This window comes from Anguilla anguilla, chromosome 5 (assembly GCF_013347855.1).
Source record: "Anguilla anguilla isolate fAngAng1 chromosome 5, fAngAng1.pri, whole genome shotgun sequence".
NCBI classification, from domain to species: domain Eukaryota; kingdom Metazoa; phylum Chordata; class Actinopteri; order Anguilliformes; family Anguillidae; genus Anguilla; species Anguilla anguilla.
This window is the reverse complement of record NC_049205.1, coordinates 41,254,314-41,272,378: the sequence shown is the minus strand read 5'-3', so window position 1 is coordinate 41,272,378 and position 18,065 is coordinate 41,254,314. Positions and strand designations below refer to the sequence as shown.

The 18,065-nt window shown below is 38.1% G+C and overlaps 1 protein-coding gene across 2 annotated transcripts in view; it reads left to right on the top strand.

Moving 5' to 3' along the window:
• The window catches only part of LOC118227622 (reticulocalbin-1-like), a 46,078-nt gene that overhangs the window by 7,082 nt on the left and 20,931 nt on the right, over window positions 1–18,065 (top strand). For both annotated transcript variants that reach the window (XM_035418281.1, XM_035418282.1), the window contains exon 2: window positions 15,573–15,613. In XM_035418281.1, the coding sequence (XP_035274172.1) occupies window positions 15,573–15,613 (41 nt within the window). The remainder of the gene's footprint in view (window positions 1–15,572; window positions 15,614–18,065) is intronic.

Here is an 18,065-nt window from a genome sequence, read left to right as displayed (position 1 = left end):
TTAAAAGCCGAGGTAGATATAGAGCTGTCAGAGAATTGTTTGGCTCGTCGTTATTTGGAGTAACTACCATTAAGGAACCGTGAAACCGTGCAACGCAGCAGGGTTCTCGAAAACAACGCTGGAAACCTCACGGCTTCGGCCCGCTTATCAGGCTGTCAATAAAATGAGATGGGATGCTAAAGCTTGGCCAGGTGCTGTCTTTCCCTCTCCGCACCGCTCCGCTCTCCAAAACCTGATCAGGCGTGAACTGAAATCTGTATAGCCAGCCTTCCCACTGCTGCCTCTCTGCTTCCAAATGCATGTTTGCGTGTGTGTGTGTGTGTGTGTGTGTGTGTGAGAGAGAGAGAGAGAGAGAGAGAGAGTAGTAGTAGTAGTAGCAGTAGTAGTAGTAGTAAGCTATAAATTTAGCCAACGTCTATTAAGGAGAGCGAGGGGGTCTTTTAAAAGTGCTTTTATTATATTTTGTCCATTCAGAAATATTATTTTTTCCGTTACCGCAGTCTCCCTCTTTTTAAGTTTGTAGTTGTTTTGTTAACAATGATTTTACTCACATTAAAGTAGATAAAATATAGATAGGCCTCTTACTATCGGTGAATGTAATAAGTATTGGGATTCATATTTTTAAATAGTAATTTCAACGTTGAAAACGTATGGACATAGTTTACGTAAAATAAGTAAACTACATTATTAATAATAATAATAATAATAATAATAATAATAATAATAATAATAAGAAGAAGAACAATAATAGTTCTTATTATTATTATTAGTATTACTATTATTATTATTATTATTGTTGTTGTTAATGTGTTGTTATTGTTAATAATGATAATTTATTTTGTTACAATTATTGTTGTGGTGGTTGTTATTCTTTGTAGATTAGTCGGAGCAACCTACGGCTAATTAGTAGGCTATTATTTTTACTGTTGAAACGATATGGGTTAAATTTACCCAATAAAGGAAATATTAACACATTTTATCACATTTTGATGAGCTTTTGTATCATCACTTGTATCACTTTTCTTAAAATAAAATCTAAATATTATATTGGAGTCTTAAGCAGCCAGAAGCCTGCATAAGGTGGAAAACCCGGATTGTCTTCTGGTAGCCCTATCTCGTGTGCATTCAGACTGATAAAATTGAAAACAAATATTGTAATGATTAGCCTGATTCTCTAGCCACGCAAAACCACAAATGCACTACGAGAAACAGATTGCAAAGTCCAGGGACCGAACCGGTTATCAAATAACTGGCCAGGAAGAAGAAAGGTGCTACTATAATTGGTAGAGAATTTTTTTTAAATGAGCCGGTTGTGGATAGAACTTTATCATCCTAATCAGGAATGGGTGCAAAGAGGATAAGGTAAGCAACTGTAGGCTACGTGTGAGCACAACCGATTTCATGTAACAGCTTTGAAGAAACGATTAGTGTGTCCTGTAGGATGCTTTTTGAAAATAATGTTGAAGGCTTTTGCTTAATCCAAAGAACTAAGTTCCTGGACGTAAATGTAGAAGTAGCCTATGTTTTCCTAATATGCCGAATTATGTAAATAGCAGATTTTTCTCATAGGCCAACACATTATTGTCTATGTGAAACGCAGGACTGTTTTTAATCTGAGGAACTATTAAATAATACAGCGGTTATATTGTGTATTGTGTTTGAATGTAGGTGAGACATTTCTTGGATAAATATCTGAACCTGTTTTTATGATCAAACAACACTGTTATTCCATTTCTTCTGCAACGTTTGTTGTCGCAGAACTGAATAACTAAATGTAGCCTACGTCGAGATCTATGTGTTCTTACTTGTTTGATTAACACGTGCACGGGCCATTTTTGTTTTAAATAAAAATTTTAATAAAATGAAAATTCTGTAATTGTTGGGTTGAAATAGTTTGACAAGGTCACATAATGATGGCAATTGCATTTTTGATTGAAAATTTATGAGTAATCTCTCTCTCTCTCTCTCTCTCTCTCTCTCTCTCGACTGTGAAATATTTGTAATAATCCTGGCTATGTGTGCAGTGTTTGATTTGTTTTCTCCTCCTCATCCCGTCTTTGGACTGAGACATTAGCTGAATTCCCTCGGGGTGATTGGATGCAATTTGTTCAAAGCAGACAGCCACGTCCTGGATGTTAGAAATTCACTTTTGCTCAACGTGACAAGGCTGAGTTCGATCTACAATTGTATTTGAAAGCGCAACGAGCGGAACGAGTTCCATTGCTAAGCTCCCCTCTCAGTTAGACTTGTAAAATAACAAGATACTCACTTTGCACACCTACACTTACCGCCTCTCCAGCTATAAAAAGAATCCAGTACTATATTATGCTTATGGTACTTTAGGATATTTAACGGACAAAGTTATCAGTTTCACACGGGCCATGACCATTTTGCACTTCGAATTCGGAGTAAGAACTGCATTCTAAGAAGGGAGATTGGCTTTTGCTCCATGACCCTTGTAATTGGATTAAATATATAGGCTACGGGGTTGGATGAAAATACCGAGATTGACACCTGCCAACTGGACTTCTTTGTGATTGATTTTGATGCCTCGTGCTGGAAACAAGGACGAAATAAATGGCATGGATAAAACAGCACATTTATCATTCCCTTGCAACGAAAGGCGTCTGAGCTCGTGTCAAGCTGTGAGCTGACAAGGGAAAACACGAGTTAACGAGGACATCAAATGACATGACATATGAGGACTCTTATCCACTCACAAATTAATAACGGTTAACTGAAATATATTACATTATCTCAAATAATAATATGCTAAAAGGGCATGTGATAATACAGGTTACATCATTGTCCAGTAGCTATGGTAACTATTATTGACATGCATCCAAATGATGTAAGTTGAAAGATTCATGGACATATTTTGTTGAGACAAAGAATTAATTAGTTGATTGACTATAGAAAAAGATTCATTAACAGTTGCCTCTCGAGTTTCTATTGGAGCTGTATTGATGACACGGCATTGGATAACAAATGCAATGCTCCACTTAAAGCTATAATTGATGTCGTTTTTTAAAATTCCTTACACCATTTTAAACAACACAAACTCTAACATTCTGCAATTATTCATATAAGTTAGTTTTATGCTTAAAACGAAATGTGTTATGTGAAGGAAAAAAGACAGGACATTTTTTCCATTGAAGACCGCGGATGCATTAATTAGTTGAATGAGGTATCACAGTGCCGGGCTAAAATAATAACCTGCACCCACATCAGCCCATCGGACACCCCTGTCCCAGAGGGTGCTTCTATTTGCAAACATTTGTTCTGACTTATGCTGAAAATCAACAAAGAGAGAAGGAACACTGTAGCGGTTAATTAGCCTGGGCCTAGAGTGATTAATGTGAAATGGATATAAGCTGCATTAAATCTGTACTGGAGGGACCTCTGGAGGCACTGTTTTTGATAAGAATGGTGATCCACCACATTCAGAGAATACTGTGGCTTGTGATATTTTCTGGAGATATCCTGCTTATAAAATAAGCAAAAGCAACAACCCTGACTAACATAACCAGATATTATCAATCGGTTAACATAATGACATGGTAACACAATGTCACATGGCTAATGATACCATCACTCATGATCCCGGTGATGATTTACAGCAATATGGTTAAAGAAAGATACATGTGAGAACATGGGTGAGGAGTGGGGTTTGGGGGAGAGGTGTGACGATGGTATCGTGCCTAAGGAAAAAACAGCCTGCTTGAAACTACATCTCACGATGACTGATTTTCTTTGGGTAGGAACTCTTCACATGCACATACTGAGAGAATCAAGGTTCCAGCATTGGCAAGATAACCCAGTTCAACAGGGACTTGTCGAAAATACCAAGTGTAACGATTGGCACAGTGGGATTTGTGGTCAGTCAGAGGCCCTGATCTGTGCGAGTTTGGTGATCCTGACTTTGGCAATTTTTTGAGTCCGAAAAACTTTTGGAGAGGCATTGCTTAGTCAGCAGTCAGATTATTATAAAGCCATTTGCCTCAAGTGAAGTCTCAAATAACTAATTTGATTATCTCTAATATTTTTAAGCTGGACTCAAGACATTAAGTTTATGTTCGAGATGGGCCACATCATGGTTCATGAGCTTTGTGTGATTAAATCCAACAGAAATGTAAAAATTAGCCGAATCTGACTTTGATTTAGTTTTTCATCAGAGCTGTGGGAGCTGTGACTTACACCCTATTTGTTTTGAAGTGTGTCCATTGCTTTTAGATAATTTTATGCATTGAACCAACATCACATGAATATCTTCTAAACCCTACCTAGGCTTGTAAAGACACAGTAATGTGTTTCATTCTTATTGCTTTCTACCTGACTGGGAACAACTCATCTGTTCTCATATAATTCCATAATGTAATGCAGTGAGTGGGCCACTGCAAAATATATAACAGTCCATCTCTTCATCTCCTTTGTTGTAGTGACAGATAAACTCATTCCTCTAAATTACTTCTGCAAATCATGTGAATTAGAGTGTAAGATACAGATACCAAGTTAAAAAAATAAAAAATAAAATACTTTTCAGCAACTCCCTCTCACCAGTGGCCATCCCTATTAACATCATAATGTCCAAAACAGTGTTTTTGTTGTTTTATCTGGGTACACTGCGTTAGTGAATCAACTTCCCGGGGTCCCCAGAGATGGTGGCCTTGGCTGTCCTCAGACAGTGTAATTATCTTCCTGCATTTTGAAAAGATTTAAAAGATTCCATTTCAACTAAATCTATATCAATGCTAATTTTCCACCCAGCTCCAGGTGAACAGACCCGGCAGAATGCTTTGGAAACAGAATGGCGCAGTGTGCTGGAAGCAAAGCTTCGAGACATTGTTTCTTGTGAAATTATATGGTTTCAGGTAATCAGGTTTACACTTAGCAACATTAAGAAAAGGAGAAATGCAATCCTAGTTACACAAATGATCCTTTAACACTATCAACCTCGACTCTCGTTACCAGTGGGTCTAAATGTCTGTTAACTAATTGCCTTGGAAAAAATGAAACAGAATACAGCAAGTGAATGAGAAACTAATTTGATTTTTTGACTGTGTGTGTGTGTGTGTGTGTGTGTGTTGGGGGGCATTATAGCAATCTTCAGCCAAGAAGACCGTGGCATTTTTCTGAAAAATGACTTCAGACATGGACAAACAGAAAAAAAAAATGTTTTTGTATTTCAACCATAAGTAATGTAATTGTTATGTGATAATGCTGATATGACCCCATTATTAATGCAGGAGTGGTCTTGTGTAGCAGGAAACATGTGTTTCTATGTTAAATTTACTCATTTAAATTGTAATTACAAGCTACACTTTCATTGTTTAGTTTTGGTATATACAGGCTACATATAAACACAATCTGTCACGTTTTATTCAGTGTACAAAGTAAAATGTTCAGAGTTAAATCAACTCTTACAGAGTGCATATGGTCTCAACTGGACCTTATGTATTCTGTTAGAGCCGAATTAACACTGGATATTTTACTGTGCAGCATGCCCACTCACGCACGTGCAAGTGTACAATTTTGTATGTACAAATACGCACTCGTGGATATGTGTATTTTCATTGTTTAATTGTTTAACTTTAATTTTTGGAAGATTAAAAGATAATGATAATAGGGGAATGCTTCCAAATCTCAGTGAACTATTTGTGAAAAGCAGAATTGTAAAACCCGCACAGAAATAGGCGCATTTTAAAAATAAAATTTCTGCAGTTCTGAGGTTAAGCTGTCTTACATACAGCTTCAAGCGAGTCATAGACGGAATATAAAAAACACCTAATGTGACAAATCAACACAAATCTCGATGATACATTTAAATGGATACCGCAGCGATTTTGTATCTGAATAAGCAGAGATAACCAGAGTATGTGAAACAACACACACTAGATCAGGCAATAACAACGACAAACCGTCTGGAAAATACACTCATGGAACAGTGAGAACACGTTTTTATCTATAAGACACATTTTATGCCGAAGTAAATATTTTGAAGATAATTGAACTGATTACTCTTTGCAAAATCTGCGCTCCTGAAAACGAAAGGGACCACTGAAAGCTTTTATTTATTTATTTATTTATTTATGCATGCTATTGCACTATCGCAATGGCATAGCGCTGGCGGCTGGCGAGATTTTATGCATAATGCTTAGAAAATAATTACAATTCTCCAGCTAATAACATAATAACATATTGATGTAGTTCTTCAACAAATTGGTTCTCATAGACGCGAAGGTGTGAATATTAGAGATCTGGATTTGTCAACGAAATTTTATAGCATGTTTTTCTAAGAATATTCGCTGCCGTAATTGGGTCTTCTGAATAATTTCCTTAAGTTTTCTTCTTTTTTAAAAATTAATATCTTTACATACTTGATAATGCCATAGGCTACGTATGTAAAATACTGATACCCTGGATAAAATACTTCGGATAAAAGCGACTGCTAAATAAATCTGATGTAATGATATTGATAAACACTGCAATTTCTAAAGCAAATTACTCCGTCTTCTACCATTTTAGAAAAAGTAGATCTGTACCATCAAAAGTCCGTGTCTCTGTGTTGCTTATGTGTCGCTCTAGGGGTGACCACATCGTGACCGCAGCTACAATAGAAAACGGAGGTAGTATAAATATGTCAACATATTAAATTAAATCATTTTAATATTTTCAACATAATGGTATAAGTTTTACACATTAAATTATGAAAATAATGCGTTCACATAACTGTGGCTTGACGGTGAAAAGTCTCTCTCTCTCTCTCTCTCTCTCTCACACACACACACACACACACACACACACACACACTATTCTTTGTATTTTATACTTAAAGGTAATGTTTTTTTTAATGACGCAGCTGACCGTCATAGGCCATAAATACTTGTCTCTGAAGTATTCTAACTCTATCGCCAATGGGAGGTACATTCAAAGCTTTATTATGCTTAATTGTGTTTAAAGAGTATTCACAATAAGTTCGAGTCTCATTTGCTGCATTTAAATCATTCTAACTAATTGAATCCTCTCCTTTTGTTTAACGTCTACGGGAAAGTCTGTCACATTTTCACCCACATATTATTACATTGCAGAAAGCATTTGCATTATGAGACAACATAAATCAGAAAGTTTTCTTCCCATCTTGTATCTCTGATCCAACGCTCTCCACGTTGTTACCACGAATCTGGGTAGAATCAGAAGTCAGCCAATAAGCTCTCAAATCATTTATTGTTGACCATCTGGATATTGGCCTAGTCTTGCCTAAGATCTTCCTTTAATTATGTTTTTAATTAAATGCTGTTCAAGGCAGTAGACCACATGAAGAGCAGTAATTACAATTAGGGTATATTCGACAGATGCAACTCACTTTATCAACAGGGAAAACGGTAGACAAAAAAATGACAAAAGTTTAAGATTAATTTATACACGGCCAAAAAAAAAAAAACTGACAATTTTTTTATCAGACGCGGGTTAGGATTTAAATTTTCTGTCGTGATTGCCATAATATTTCTTTGACATCTATTGATTCGTGGGCAGCTGTAAAGCTTTGTCACTAGAGAGAGGAGCAGTCACAATGTATTAGGTTGATGGCATAACTCGAACATTAGAGGCTCGGAACACGCCTAGAAAACACACGACGAGCACTCCCGCCAATTAAAAAATAACACGAACATGTTAATCTGTTTTTCTTTTCTTTTCTTTTGAGAAATACATTTCACTTATGGAAAACTTAAATAGTAGCAAAAATTAGATTTTAATTTTTTTTTACAGTTGTGTCAGTAGGCTATCCGTTACTGTTTAGATTAACAACATCATATGGGCAATTGATCAGCCTACTGATTCCATGTTCACTCTTACAAAATTCACATTTATATGCTAAGAATCTTTGAAAGCCTGTCTTCGGCTTGCAGCCTATAGATTACATGGAAAATTATGTAAGACATGTAAATGTAAATTGCATAGATGGGAGTGAAGTTTTATTGTGAAGTTCATGTTGGCCAAGTGTGATGATAGAGTTCATTGTTATGATAGCTATTTATGATATCCACGTATGGTATCCAAGTTAGGCTATATGATAGCCCCATTCTATTGTCTTTTGACAGCACAGAGACTTCGTGTCCTGTTTTTCTTTTTCCCACGGCGCGCGGGAACTGGCACCGTGGGCTATACATGGCAAATTGTGGTCACTCATGCACTCACTCACTCACAGACGACCTTTGAGGGACGTTTTGTGGGACGCATGAGCAGGTGGTGCTTCGTTTAGTCGGACGCATGCGCAGGTGGTGCCAGCTAAAATGTGTCTGCGGGAGTGAGTTGTGCCGTGGGTCTGGACGGTTCCGCGCTTGTTATATAAGCTGAGACATATTTTGATGTTGGAAATGAGAATACAGAATTGCACCAACTACATAGTAAAATGTCCAGTGTTCATGCAACTCTAACGGAGTACGAAGGACCAGAATGCACTCTGTAAGAGTTTATTTAACCCTGGACATTTTACTGTGTATCAATAATGAACTGATGTGCGCGTTCTTGCATATATCTTGCGCTGGCATTTTTAGAAGACGTCTTGAAACACTTCTAAATCTTAGCGATGGCTAACATTTAATTCTATTTTGGACACCATAAATACCATACCTACATTATGTAGTCTACATTAGTCTTGACATAATATATAAACGATGATGCCTCAAGAGCCCACAAAGGTTTACACGATATTGCTGATTCGTTTGTGAGTTTGTTATGTAGGCCTAACGTAAATTCACTCAGAAATGGGACATATTTTGACTGACACATATAAATAAACTGTCTTTTGAATTTAAGTTTTAATATTGGAATTCATTCGGTCATGACGAAATCCGTTTGGATCGGTTGGGAGGAAACTACGTAGACTGACACTTTCCCTTAATTATGTTTCTCATTGTGAATGTACACATACATCAGTCGCTACTACAGCAAAGGTCTGAAATCAGACACGTTTAATGGCTGGGCCGAGCACAGAGCTGCTGCCACAAATTGTAAGTCCCTGTCACAGATGGCTTTTGGCTGTCATCTATTTTCGTCCCAAAATGCATTTATGCAGAGGACAGAGTATTTGTGTTGTAACCAGGCACAGAGAGGACAGTGGTAAGCCATGTTACTATGTATTAAGTGTGGACTGAAATTGTTTGCAAATCAGCATGTGTTTACAGTGAGGTAGAGCGAACTTCCTGTTGTCAGGCCTAATGACCGTGATTAGATCAAACTTCTTCAAATACAAGCGACCGTGCTTTAAGTAAACACGGAAATAACGCAGCCATCTGTTGAAGGTACACCTTCCAGAGATAAAAAGATCCATTCTTCATATCGAAAAAATACCTTGATTCAAGTGATCAAAATCAGCCCAGGCTAGAAACACTACGCAGTAGAAAATAAAAATATGCTCATATGCTCTTCTTTATCCACCTCTCACGTATGTTACATTTGAATTATTCTATTAAAATTGTGCAGTAGCTTCAAATAGGTTATCAAGTCAGCACGTTCATATTCATAGAGAGGGCCTAATAACCAGTGTAATCATTACCAGATAACCTGACCGACATAAAATACGTTATTAGTTGGGCCCCATGGTAAGCTTTGTCTTTATTTTGTGACACAAAGCATCAAAGCCTTGAAATCAGTTCCACTTCTTTTCGGCATACTGTTGTTGACACATAGTTTACATGGAATGGTTCATCCCTTCCTGTAATTGGCCAAACAAGGTTCGAATCGCAAAACTTAGCCTGCACATATAGAATCAGCACATAAGGGAACAAGAGATAACAAATAAATAATTCCAGTTATGGGCATGTGCTCTAATTATATTTAGTGACCACAGTGAGTCAGGACCTGAATTGAACGTGTCATCCGAAAGACGGCATCTCCTATAGCACAGTGTCCCCACCACTGCACTGGGGCATTGACCAGAGAGAAGATCACCCCTGACCTCCCTTAGATGCAGTGCCCCAACTGATGCAGTTTGTGTTCCCCTCTCCGCGAGTGCAAATGGTGACTAGGCTATATGGCTATATTTTAAATATAGAAGGAAAGAAGGTGAAAATGTGTTACAAACCATCCACTTCACAGACAAACCCAAAGGCCAAATTGAAATGTGAGATGTTCACATGTTATGTGCCATAATGAAATGCTTTAATGTATTTGTGATGCCTATATTTTGTTGGGAATACTCAAAGATTGAACTAATAGGTAATATCCAAGAAAAAATAACGCAACTCCAATTAGCGTCATTAATATATTTCATAATGTAGTAAGGCTACTTGAGTTTTATAGTCTACCACTTTATTTTCCCAAAACCCTGGTGAGGTGGGGAGTCCAGGGGTCAGAAAGTAAAAGTGCTACCGTGTGTTTCCTCCACCCATGAACTCAGCCAGCTGATTTCACTAATTAGTTCTACCTCCTAGCTGCAGAAGTGTGCTAATTAACAGATCCTGGCTATTGGAACAACATACTGGGGAGGGCTTTTACTTTCTGAACCTGGACCTCTGGTTTGTCCTTATGCTATTATTATAATTAGTACAGTGCCATGAAGAGGTATGTGCCCATTTCCTGATTGCATATTTGTCACATTGAATGATTTCAGGTGTTTAGACAAAATGCAATATTTACTAGGGAATCTCAGTAAACGCAAAACACATTTTCTAAATTAGTATTTCGTTTATTTAATGAAAAAAGTTATCAAACATCCATAACACCCATGTGAAAAAGTAATTGCCCCCATAAACTTAATGACTGGTTGCACCACCTTTAGCAGCAATAACTGCAACCAAATGCTTCCTGTGATTTCATATAAGTATTTCAGATTGATGTGGAGAAATTTTAGCCCCCTCTTCTTGCAGAACTGCCTTAACTCAGAAAAAATTGGAAGGTTTTGAGCATGAGGTCGTTTCAAGTCCTGACACATTATCTCTATTGGGTTCAAGTTGACTAGGCCACTCCAAAACTTTAATTTTGTTTCTTTTCAGCCATTCAGATTCAGTGGACTTGCTTTTGTGTTTTGGATCATAGTCTTGTTGTATAATTCAATTACGCTTCAGCTTCAGCTCATGGATAAGTAACTGGACATTCTTCTTAAGAATTTCCTGGTACAGAGCAGAATTAATGGTTCCTTCAATAATGGAAAGTCGTCCACGTTCTGAGGCAGCAAAGCATCCCCATGTCATTACACTACCCCCACCATATTTGACTGTTGGTATGCCGTTCTTATTGTGAAACGCTGTATTTGTTTTATACCAGACATAATGGCACCCGTGTCATCCAAAAAGTTCCACTTATGACTCATTTGTCTTGGGGATCATCCAAGAGCTTTTTTTTGCAAATGTGATACAAGCATTGGTGTTCCTCTTCGTTAGCAGTGATTTCTGCCTTGCTACTCTGCCATTAATCCCATTTTTGCCCAATCTTGAAGAAATTTCGGCAGGCCAGAGATAATGGCTCTCACTGCAGTTCAGTGGAGTCCTAGAACCTTAGAAATGGCTATGCAGCACTTTCCAGTCAGATATATTTCTCATATCTTCTGGAATTTCCTTTGATTGGGGAACATAGAACTTTTATAAACTTTGTGGTGACTACTTCACTCAAATGGTAAGGTTCAATATGAGTGATGTTTAGATTCAACAGGGCTGGCTGCAGTCAAGCCTGGCTGTGTTCAATCAGCTGAATCTAATTATCAATTGAATTTGGTTAATTGCATTTGGCCCTACGTCACATCACTGGAGATGGGTACCGTTCTCATCCTTGTGTGTGTGTATCAAAAAGTAGGCTGGCCCTCCCTGTCTCAGAGAAGAGATCAACATTGGTTCCGATTTTTATATAAAGCACTCATCCAAAAGCTACTTCCTTATATTTCATCTCTAATTGAATGTAGAGTTGCAGCCTATCAGACTCGTTCTCAGGACTGGGTGATTTTTCCAGGTGCCTGCAGGTCTCATCTGAACTGAGTACAACTGCATTTAGATATAGTGCTCCGCATGACTGGAATGAGTTACAGTGCACATTAAAGCTGAACTCTTTGATTACCATGGGCTAATTCAGGTCCCTGATAAAAAAATTTTTAAAAACTGGCTACCTTTGAATGTAATTGTTCTGACTGAATTGAACTGTTTTATTATTATTATTATTGTTGTTGTTGTTACTGTTGTTTTTAATTAATTTATTCATTTTTTTAAAGTATTCATTAATTTCTTCAACATAATTCCCATGCATAAATAAAGGTTCAAAATGGATTAATTGAGTAACTAAGGGGGCAGTTGTTTTTTCACAAAGGTGACATGGGTGTTTGATGACCTTTTCCTTAAATAAATGAAATAATTTTACAAATGTGTTTTGTGTTTACTCAATTACCTTTGTCTAATATTACATTTTGTCTAAAGATCTGAAACCATTCATTGTGGCAAATATGCAATAGAGGTAATCAAGAAGGGGGCAAATACTTTTTCACAGCACAGTATATTATTGTTGTATTTGCTGCTGCAACCACAGCACTAACAACAAAAATGTTAAAGTAGTAGTAATAATGATAATAATAATAATAATAATAATAAATTACATATAATATCATTATCGTTATTGTTTCTGTTGTTGCTTTTATTTTACTCATGTTGTATTAATCCAGTTGTTACCACAGTAGTGCCTGTTTTTTTTATATTTGTTTTTGAAAGAAATAAGCTTCCACCTATTAAATACCGAATTTACTACCCCCTATTCTCGCTCACCACTGGCCTGACCTACAATGTCCCGAATGCGTGCTAAATAGTGCTTGACCACCCTCTAGCGGCCGGAAGACAGCAAGGTGCATGGTAAGGCAAAAGTCAAATTGGCCAATATTCCATCTGATAGTATTCTGCTTTGTTTTTCAAGCGATCGATTTGATGAAATGTGGACTTTGTCATTATTCACAGCCCACCATGGGTTCAGTTCAAACTGACATGGGTGGAAACGGTTTAATGAGTTCTCTTGTAACTTAACATTTGCTGAACTTCGTTACTCACGTGTCAAAAATACAAATTCACATCTGTTTAAATGAACAGAGGACATTGGGCAATTAAGATGCATGTGGTAGTCAAGTGATTCATTAGGTCTGTTGTAAATTACCAGCATCCCTTCCAAGCGAAATATTTCTTGATGAAAATCTCATGATTTTCATATTGCGTTCTTTCATTGGCGCAGTCACAAAATCAAGTGAGGTATTAATGGGTTTTCTTAAAATGACTTGCCTAATTTTTACCCATTTCAAAGAAGATACGACAAGAAACGTGACTGACTTCATGAACACACATGCGTCTTCAACTTAACGATTAATATAAATATAATTAATACACACATTAAAAAAAAAAATATATATTTATTAATGTCATGTGTGAAACAAAATGCAACCATCTGCCTACGTATTACTCGAAACTAAGGGCAAAGGGCATGCTTACAGGTTGAATTTGCTATAGTTTCTCCAACTGTGCCGGGACATTTCATTCGACTCGTATTCAATGTAGCAGCCTATTTTAGTTCGAATTTCCGCACGATAACCTTCATTTAACTTCTATCGTTTGTGATCGCAAGTAGCCTATACCTTGACTTAAAAGCCGTGCTCATTCCCACGTTAAAAGCTGTACGTGCGGGCATATTGAGTGAAGGCCAGATTCAGATGCTTTAGCTTTTAGTGACGCATACAATTTGCGCTACTTCAGGGCTATCTGGATTGTTGTCTGTGGAACAGTGCGATTTTGTGGAAACCATTAGTTATCCAAACAAGCAAACAGAAGTGATGTTAGTCTACTTGGATGTGGGGTGCTGAAAGGACAGCTCCACGTCGGCGCTTTTTAAATCCGTTGAGTAGAAAGTTTTCCCCTTCCAAATAATACGGGATTTCGGGTAGGTCTGATTATAGTCAAAATAGTATCGCCCGGGCAGTTTCGGTGTGAATGGACTCAGTGGTTCAAATGCGTGGAGTGGAATTTGTGAATTCGAATTCCTTGATTCATGCAGTGGCTTTCCTTGGATACATTTGAAATTTATATACGTTTAAGTTCTACCACCTTAAATGATTATTACCAAAAAATCGAAATGGTTTGATTTTAATCTAATACAGATACCCGAGTGGGTATGCGTAATGTCTGTATTTAATGCCTTGCTATATTAGTATTAGAATCTGATTGATTATAGCCTACCGCTATATTTCCCCAAATCCCATAGCCTACTGCTGGCGGACTGGAGCGCTATAATGCTATAATACTAATCTGACTGATTATAGCCTACCGCTTTATTATCCTAAATCCCTGGTACTCCTGGCAGAGGTGCGCAGGCATGGACAAGTGTTAAACAGATATAGGAAACACGGCATATAGACACGCTTAAAGAATATTTGTGTGGCAATGGCATTTACGTTTCTTTCGAGATCATTAAACGCTTTTGTTTCAACAAGGACGCCCAATGTATTTAATGAGGGAGAGAAAACGGTAGGCTGCTTTGTCTTCACTCTGCATTTACTGATGAGAATGACAGGTTGTTATATTATGTGAGTCAAACAAGATTTATTTATTTATTTATTTATTTATTTATTTATTTATTTATGCATATTTTGTTCAGCGATTAATGTTTGTAATAGGTTTCTATTAATAGCGTAAATGGTACTGTAAATTAATACGGTGAATATTACATTATATTACATTACAAGAATTTAGCAGACGCTCTTATCCAGAGCGGCTTACATTGTATCCAATTATACAGTTGGATATATACTGGAGCAATGCAGGCTGAGTACCTTGCTCAAGGGTACAACGGCAGTGTCCTACCGAGGAATCAAACCTACGACCTTTAGGTTACAAGACCAACTCCTTAGCCGTTATACTACACTGCCGCCCATGTGTACACAGCTACATGTTACAGCGACATATTCTTCTATGACAAAAATGCAGGAGGGAATGCTTTTTTGAAAGTGGAGAGAGTGAAAAGTTGCAGAGATAGAAGTATAGGCCAAGTGCAGGATATGAATGGTATTGGTTAGATGGAGTTCTGAGCTTTGCTGTAGTTCAGTGTCCCTGAGGTCTGGGCTGTGCTTACACTGGTTAACCTCAGGTGAGGATTCTGCCCTGGCTAATGTGAGTGGCACCCTCTCCACGTAAATTTGACCTCTGGCATACCAGCAAGATTAATGCCCGTGTAATGTAATGGCCGGGGAACCGTGTGGCTTGACCTGTAAAGTAAATAATTGTATCGCCTGAGAACAAATGCGGCTTTACACTACGAGTAAACAACAAACAAACATTCAGTGTGACAGCACTTCAGACTTGTGCTCAGAAGGTGGCGGGTTGTAATTCTGCATGAAACACAGTGCTTATGCCCTTGCGGAAATTGCCAGAAGACCCCAGCTATAAAGTAGCACGCAGTGGCACAAACAGGGTATGTGTAAAAAAACAATTGCTAACAAGTGATAAGGGAAATGAAGGCAAACACGTACATTTTAGATAGAAAAAAAGGTGTGACACGTGCTCACAAGAAGAAGAAAAAAACATATGTTAACTCTGTTCTCTTTCTTCTCTCCTCTGCAGTCTATCTGCAGTCTGAATGAGATCTTCATGAAGCGTGTCAGGTAAGTGAGCTGTTCAGACTTGAATTGTGTTATCAATGAACACTCCCTCCTCTAACAGCTGAAATAGTGATATTTCACATAGTTATGGCAGCACATTACTTTTTTGCGCATGCCCATATTTAAGTGGATAACTGGTCACTTGTACTCCCCTGAATATTTTCTTCTTGGTCATAATTTTTTGCAAATCATAACAGAAACACGGTTAAATTTATGCATTATAACAGAAAAGAATTCCACATGGCTGCTCAGCTGTCTGAAATTTGATTGTATTGTTTTTGACAACAAGCGGATCAAGTGTTTCATCTTGTGGAAGAAACTATTAAGTAGATAGTGCGGATTAGCACAGCCATTAGTCAAGGACAGAGAGATATGTTGTCCTTCCTGTGAAAACAGGAAGCCATCAGTTTAACATAATGGAAGGTGCGCATTAAAGGTTGGAAGCCTGCCATTTTTTGTACAGTTAAAACATAAATACTTTTTAATCCAATACACACAATTTGGTGGTACTTTGCTTACCGGAATCTACTAATTGCCGATGGTACACTTCTGAGCTATACATTTTCTCCACTGTTAAAAAGTTTGATTGCCTGTAAAGCACACATAAGGGAAAGATCACCGATGCTAAATGAGGGCTCCACGCTTGGATAATAATTCTTGATGAATTATTCAGAAAATAATGCTTCAATGAAGCAAACAATTTGAAGGGCTAGAAACAGCCGCAACAGTTCAGCAGCCACCTGGATGAAAGTATCATCCTGAAAATTAAACGCGATAATGAATATGTATTAATTTCACATTCTGGAATAAAGAGGGATATGTCTGTTGGATTCGAAAGGTTAATAATCATTTTCTTATCTGATTAATGCAATGCAAAAAATGAAAAGACCACAATTTCTTGTGGGGCTCATGCAACAATGGATTTGTTATGTATTTGAATGTATTTGTTCTTTAAAGTCATTTTAACAATTTTAGAATATTTAAGCCTCTCGTAGTACCTCTGTATCACTTATAAAGAGCACTGGGGCTGCCACTTGCAAATTCCTGTAATTCACTTGAATGCAAACTAGGAAGTATCATTCATGCACAAGGCCCCACAATAATAGATGTAATCAAGTGCCACATTTGAGAAGAGAACATTCACCACACTTTGAGATTCTGGCTCATATGAAGCATTATGAAGTATTTGAACAACTCTAAAAGCATTGTAAAACCTTTGCTCGTAGAGAATGCACTTACCTACTGAACTGCCTGAGAGACCCAGTTAAATCTTTTTGTGTCTAATTGCGTAATGCGATGTCACGTATCCAGCTCATATTCCAAAGCTACAGGAAATGGGTCGATGAAGACAAATCCCTGCAACTTGACTTTTGAACCCTACAATGATATACTGTTATCTAAATGTATGAGTTTGGACATGATGGTAGATGAAATGCAAATGGGACTCCCATCGCATAGCATAGGACGGAGTGTAGCACAGTGGGTAAGGAACTGGGCTTGTAACCGAAAGGTCGCAGGTTCGATTCCCGGGTAGGACACTGCCGTTGTACCCTTGAGCAAGGTACTTAACCTGCATTGCTTCAGTATATATCCAGCTGTATAAATGGACACAATGTAAAATGCTATGTAAATGCTATGTAAGTCGCTCTGGATAAGAGCGTCTGCTAAATGCCTGTAATGTAATGTAATATTCTGAGGCATTCCAGGTGGAATCAGAAGCAGGTGGAATCAGAGCTGGGTGGAAGTCAATAACAAGCAGCTTCCACATTCCATGCCCACTCGCTTTTAGTACAAATCAGGAATAGGGAATTTGAACTTTCAAAGTCTCAGTCACAAGCCCAGGGTCTACACTGCTATACTGCACTGCTACCCAACGGGGTAGTGTGTAGCAGGGTAATAATGAAGACAGCAGCACTGCACCCCATCATCTGACAGCTCCTGCCCAACATGCCAGCAGTGCTAAGGACTGACCCCAGTACAGTGCTGCTGACCATCTGCTTCAGCGCCTCCACTCACTCCCTCACTGATGCTAGAGTTCCCCGCCCCTCCCTTAGAACCTCACTGCATGTCTCCCTGAGGTCACAAAATGAGGCTGATTAGCAGGCCCTAATTTTCACGAGTAGGAAAGCATCCCCAGCGGTCAGCGGTGGTGATCTTAATGGATGCCAGCAGTTCTCTGGAATGCCGGCCTGCTTCTGTTCAACATCGTGACCAGTGGACACTCACTGTGTGTGTGTGTGTGTGTGTGTGCATGCGTGGAAGCTGTAACCACTCTTTAAAAGGCCTAACATCAAAGGCTTCTCTGTCTCCTCCTGTATCTACCCCCTTCCTGATGAGGGGAGTTAATGCAGCCTCTTCACACTGATTGCACTTACTGCATTACTCTTTAAGTGCTGGAAACTGCAGAACTGACACCACTGAAGAATTAAAGGCAGAATCAGAGGAGAAGTCTTCC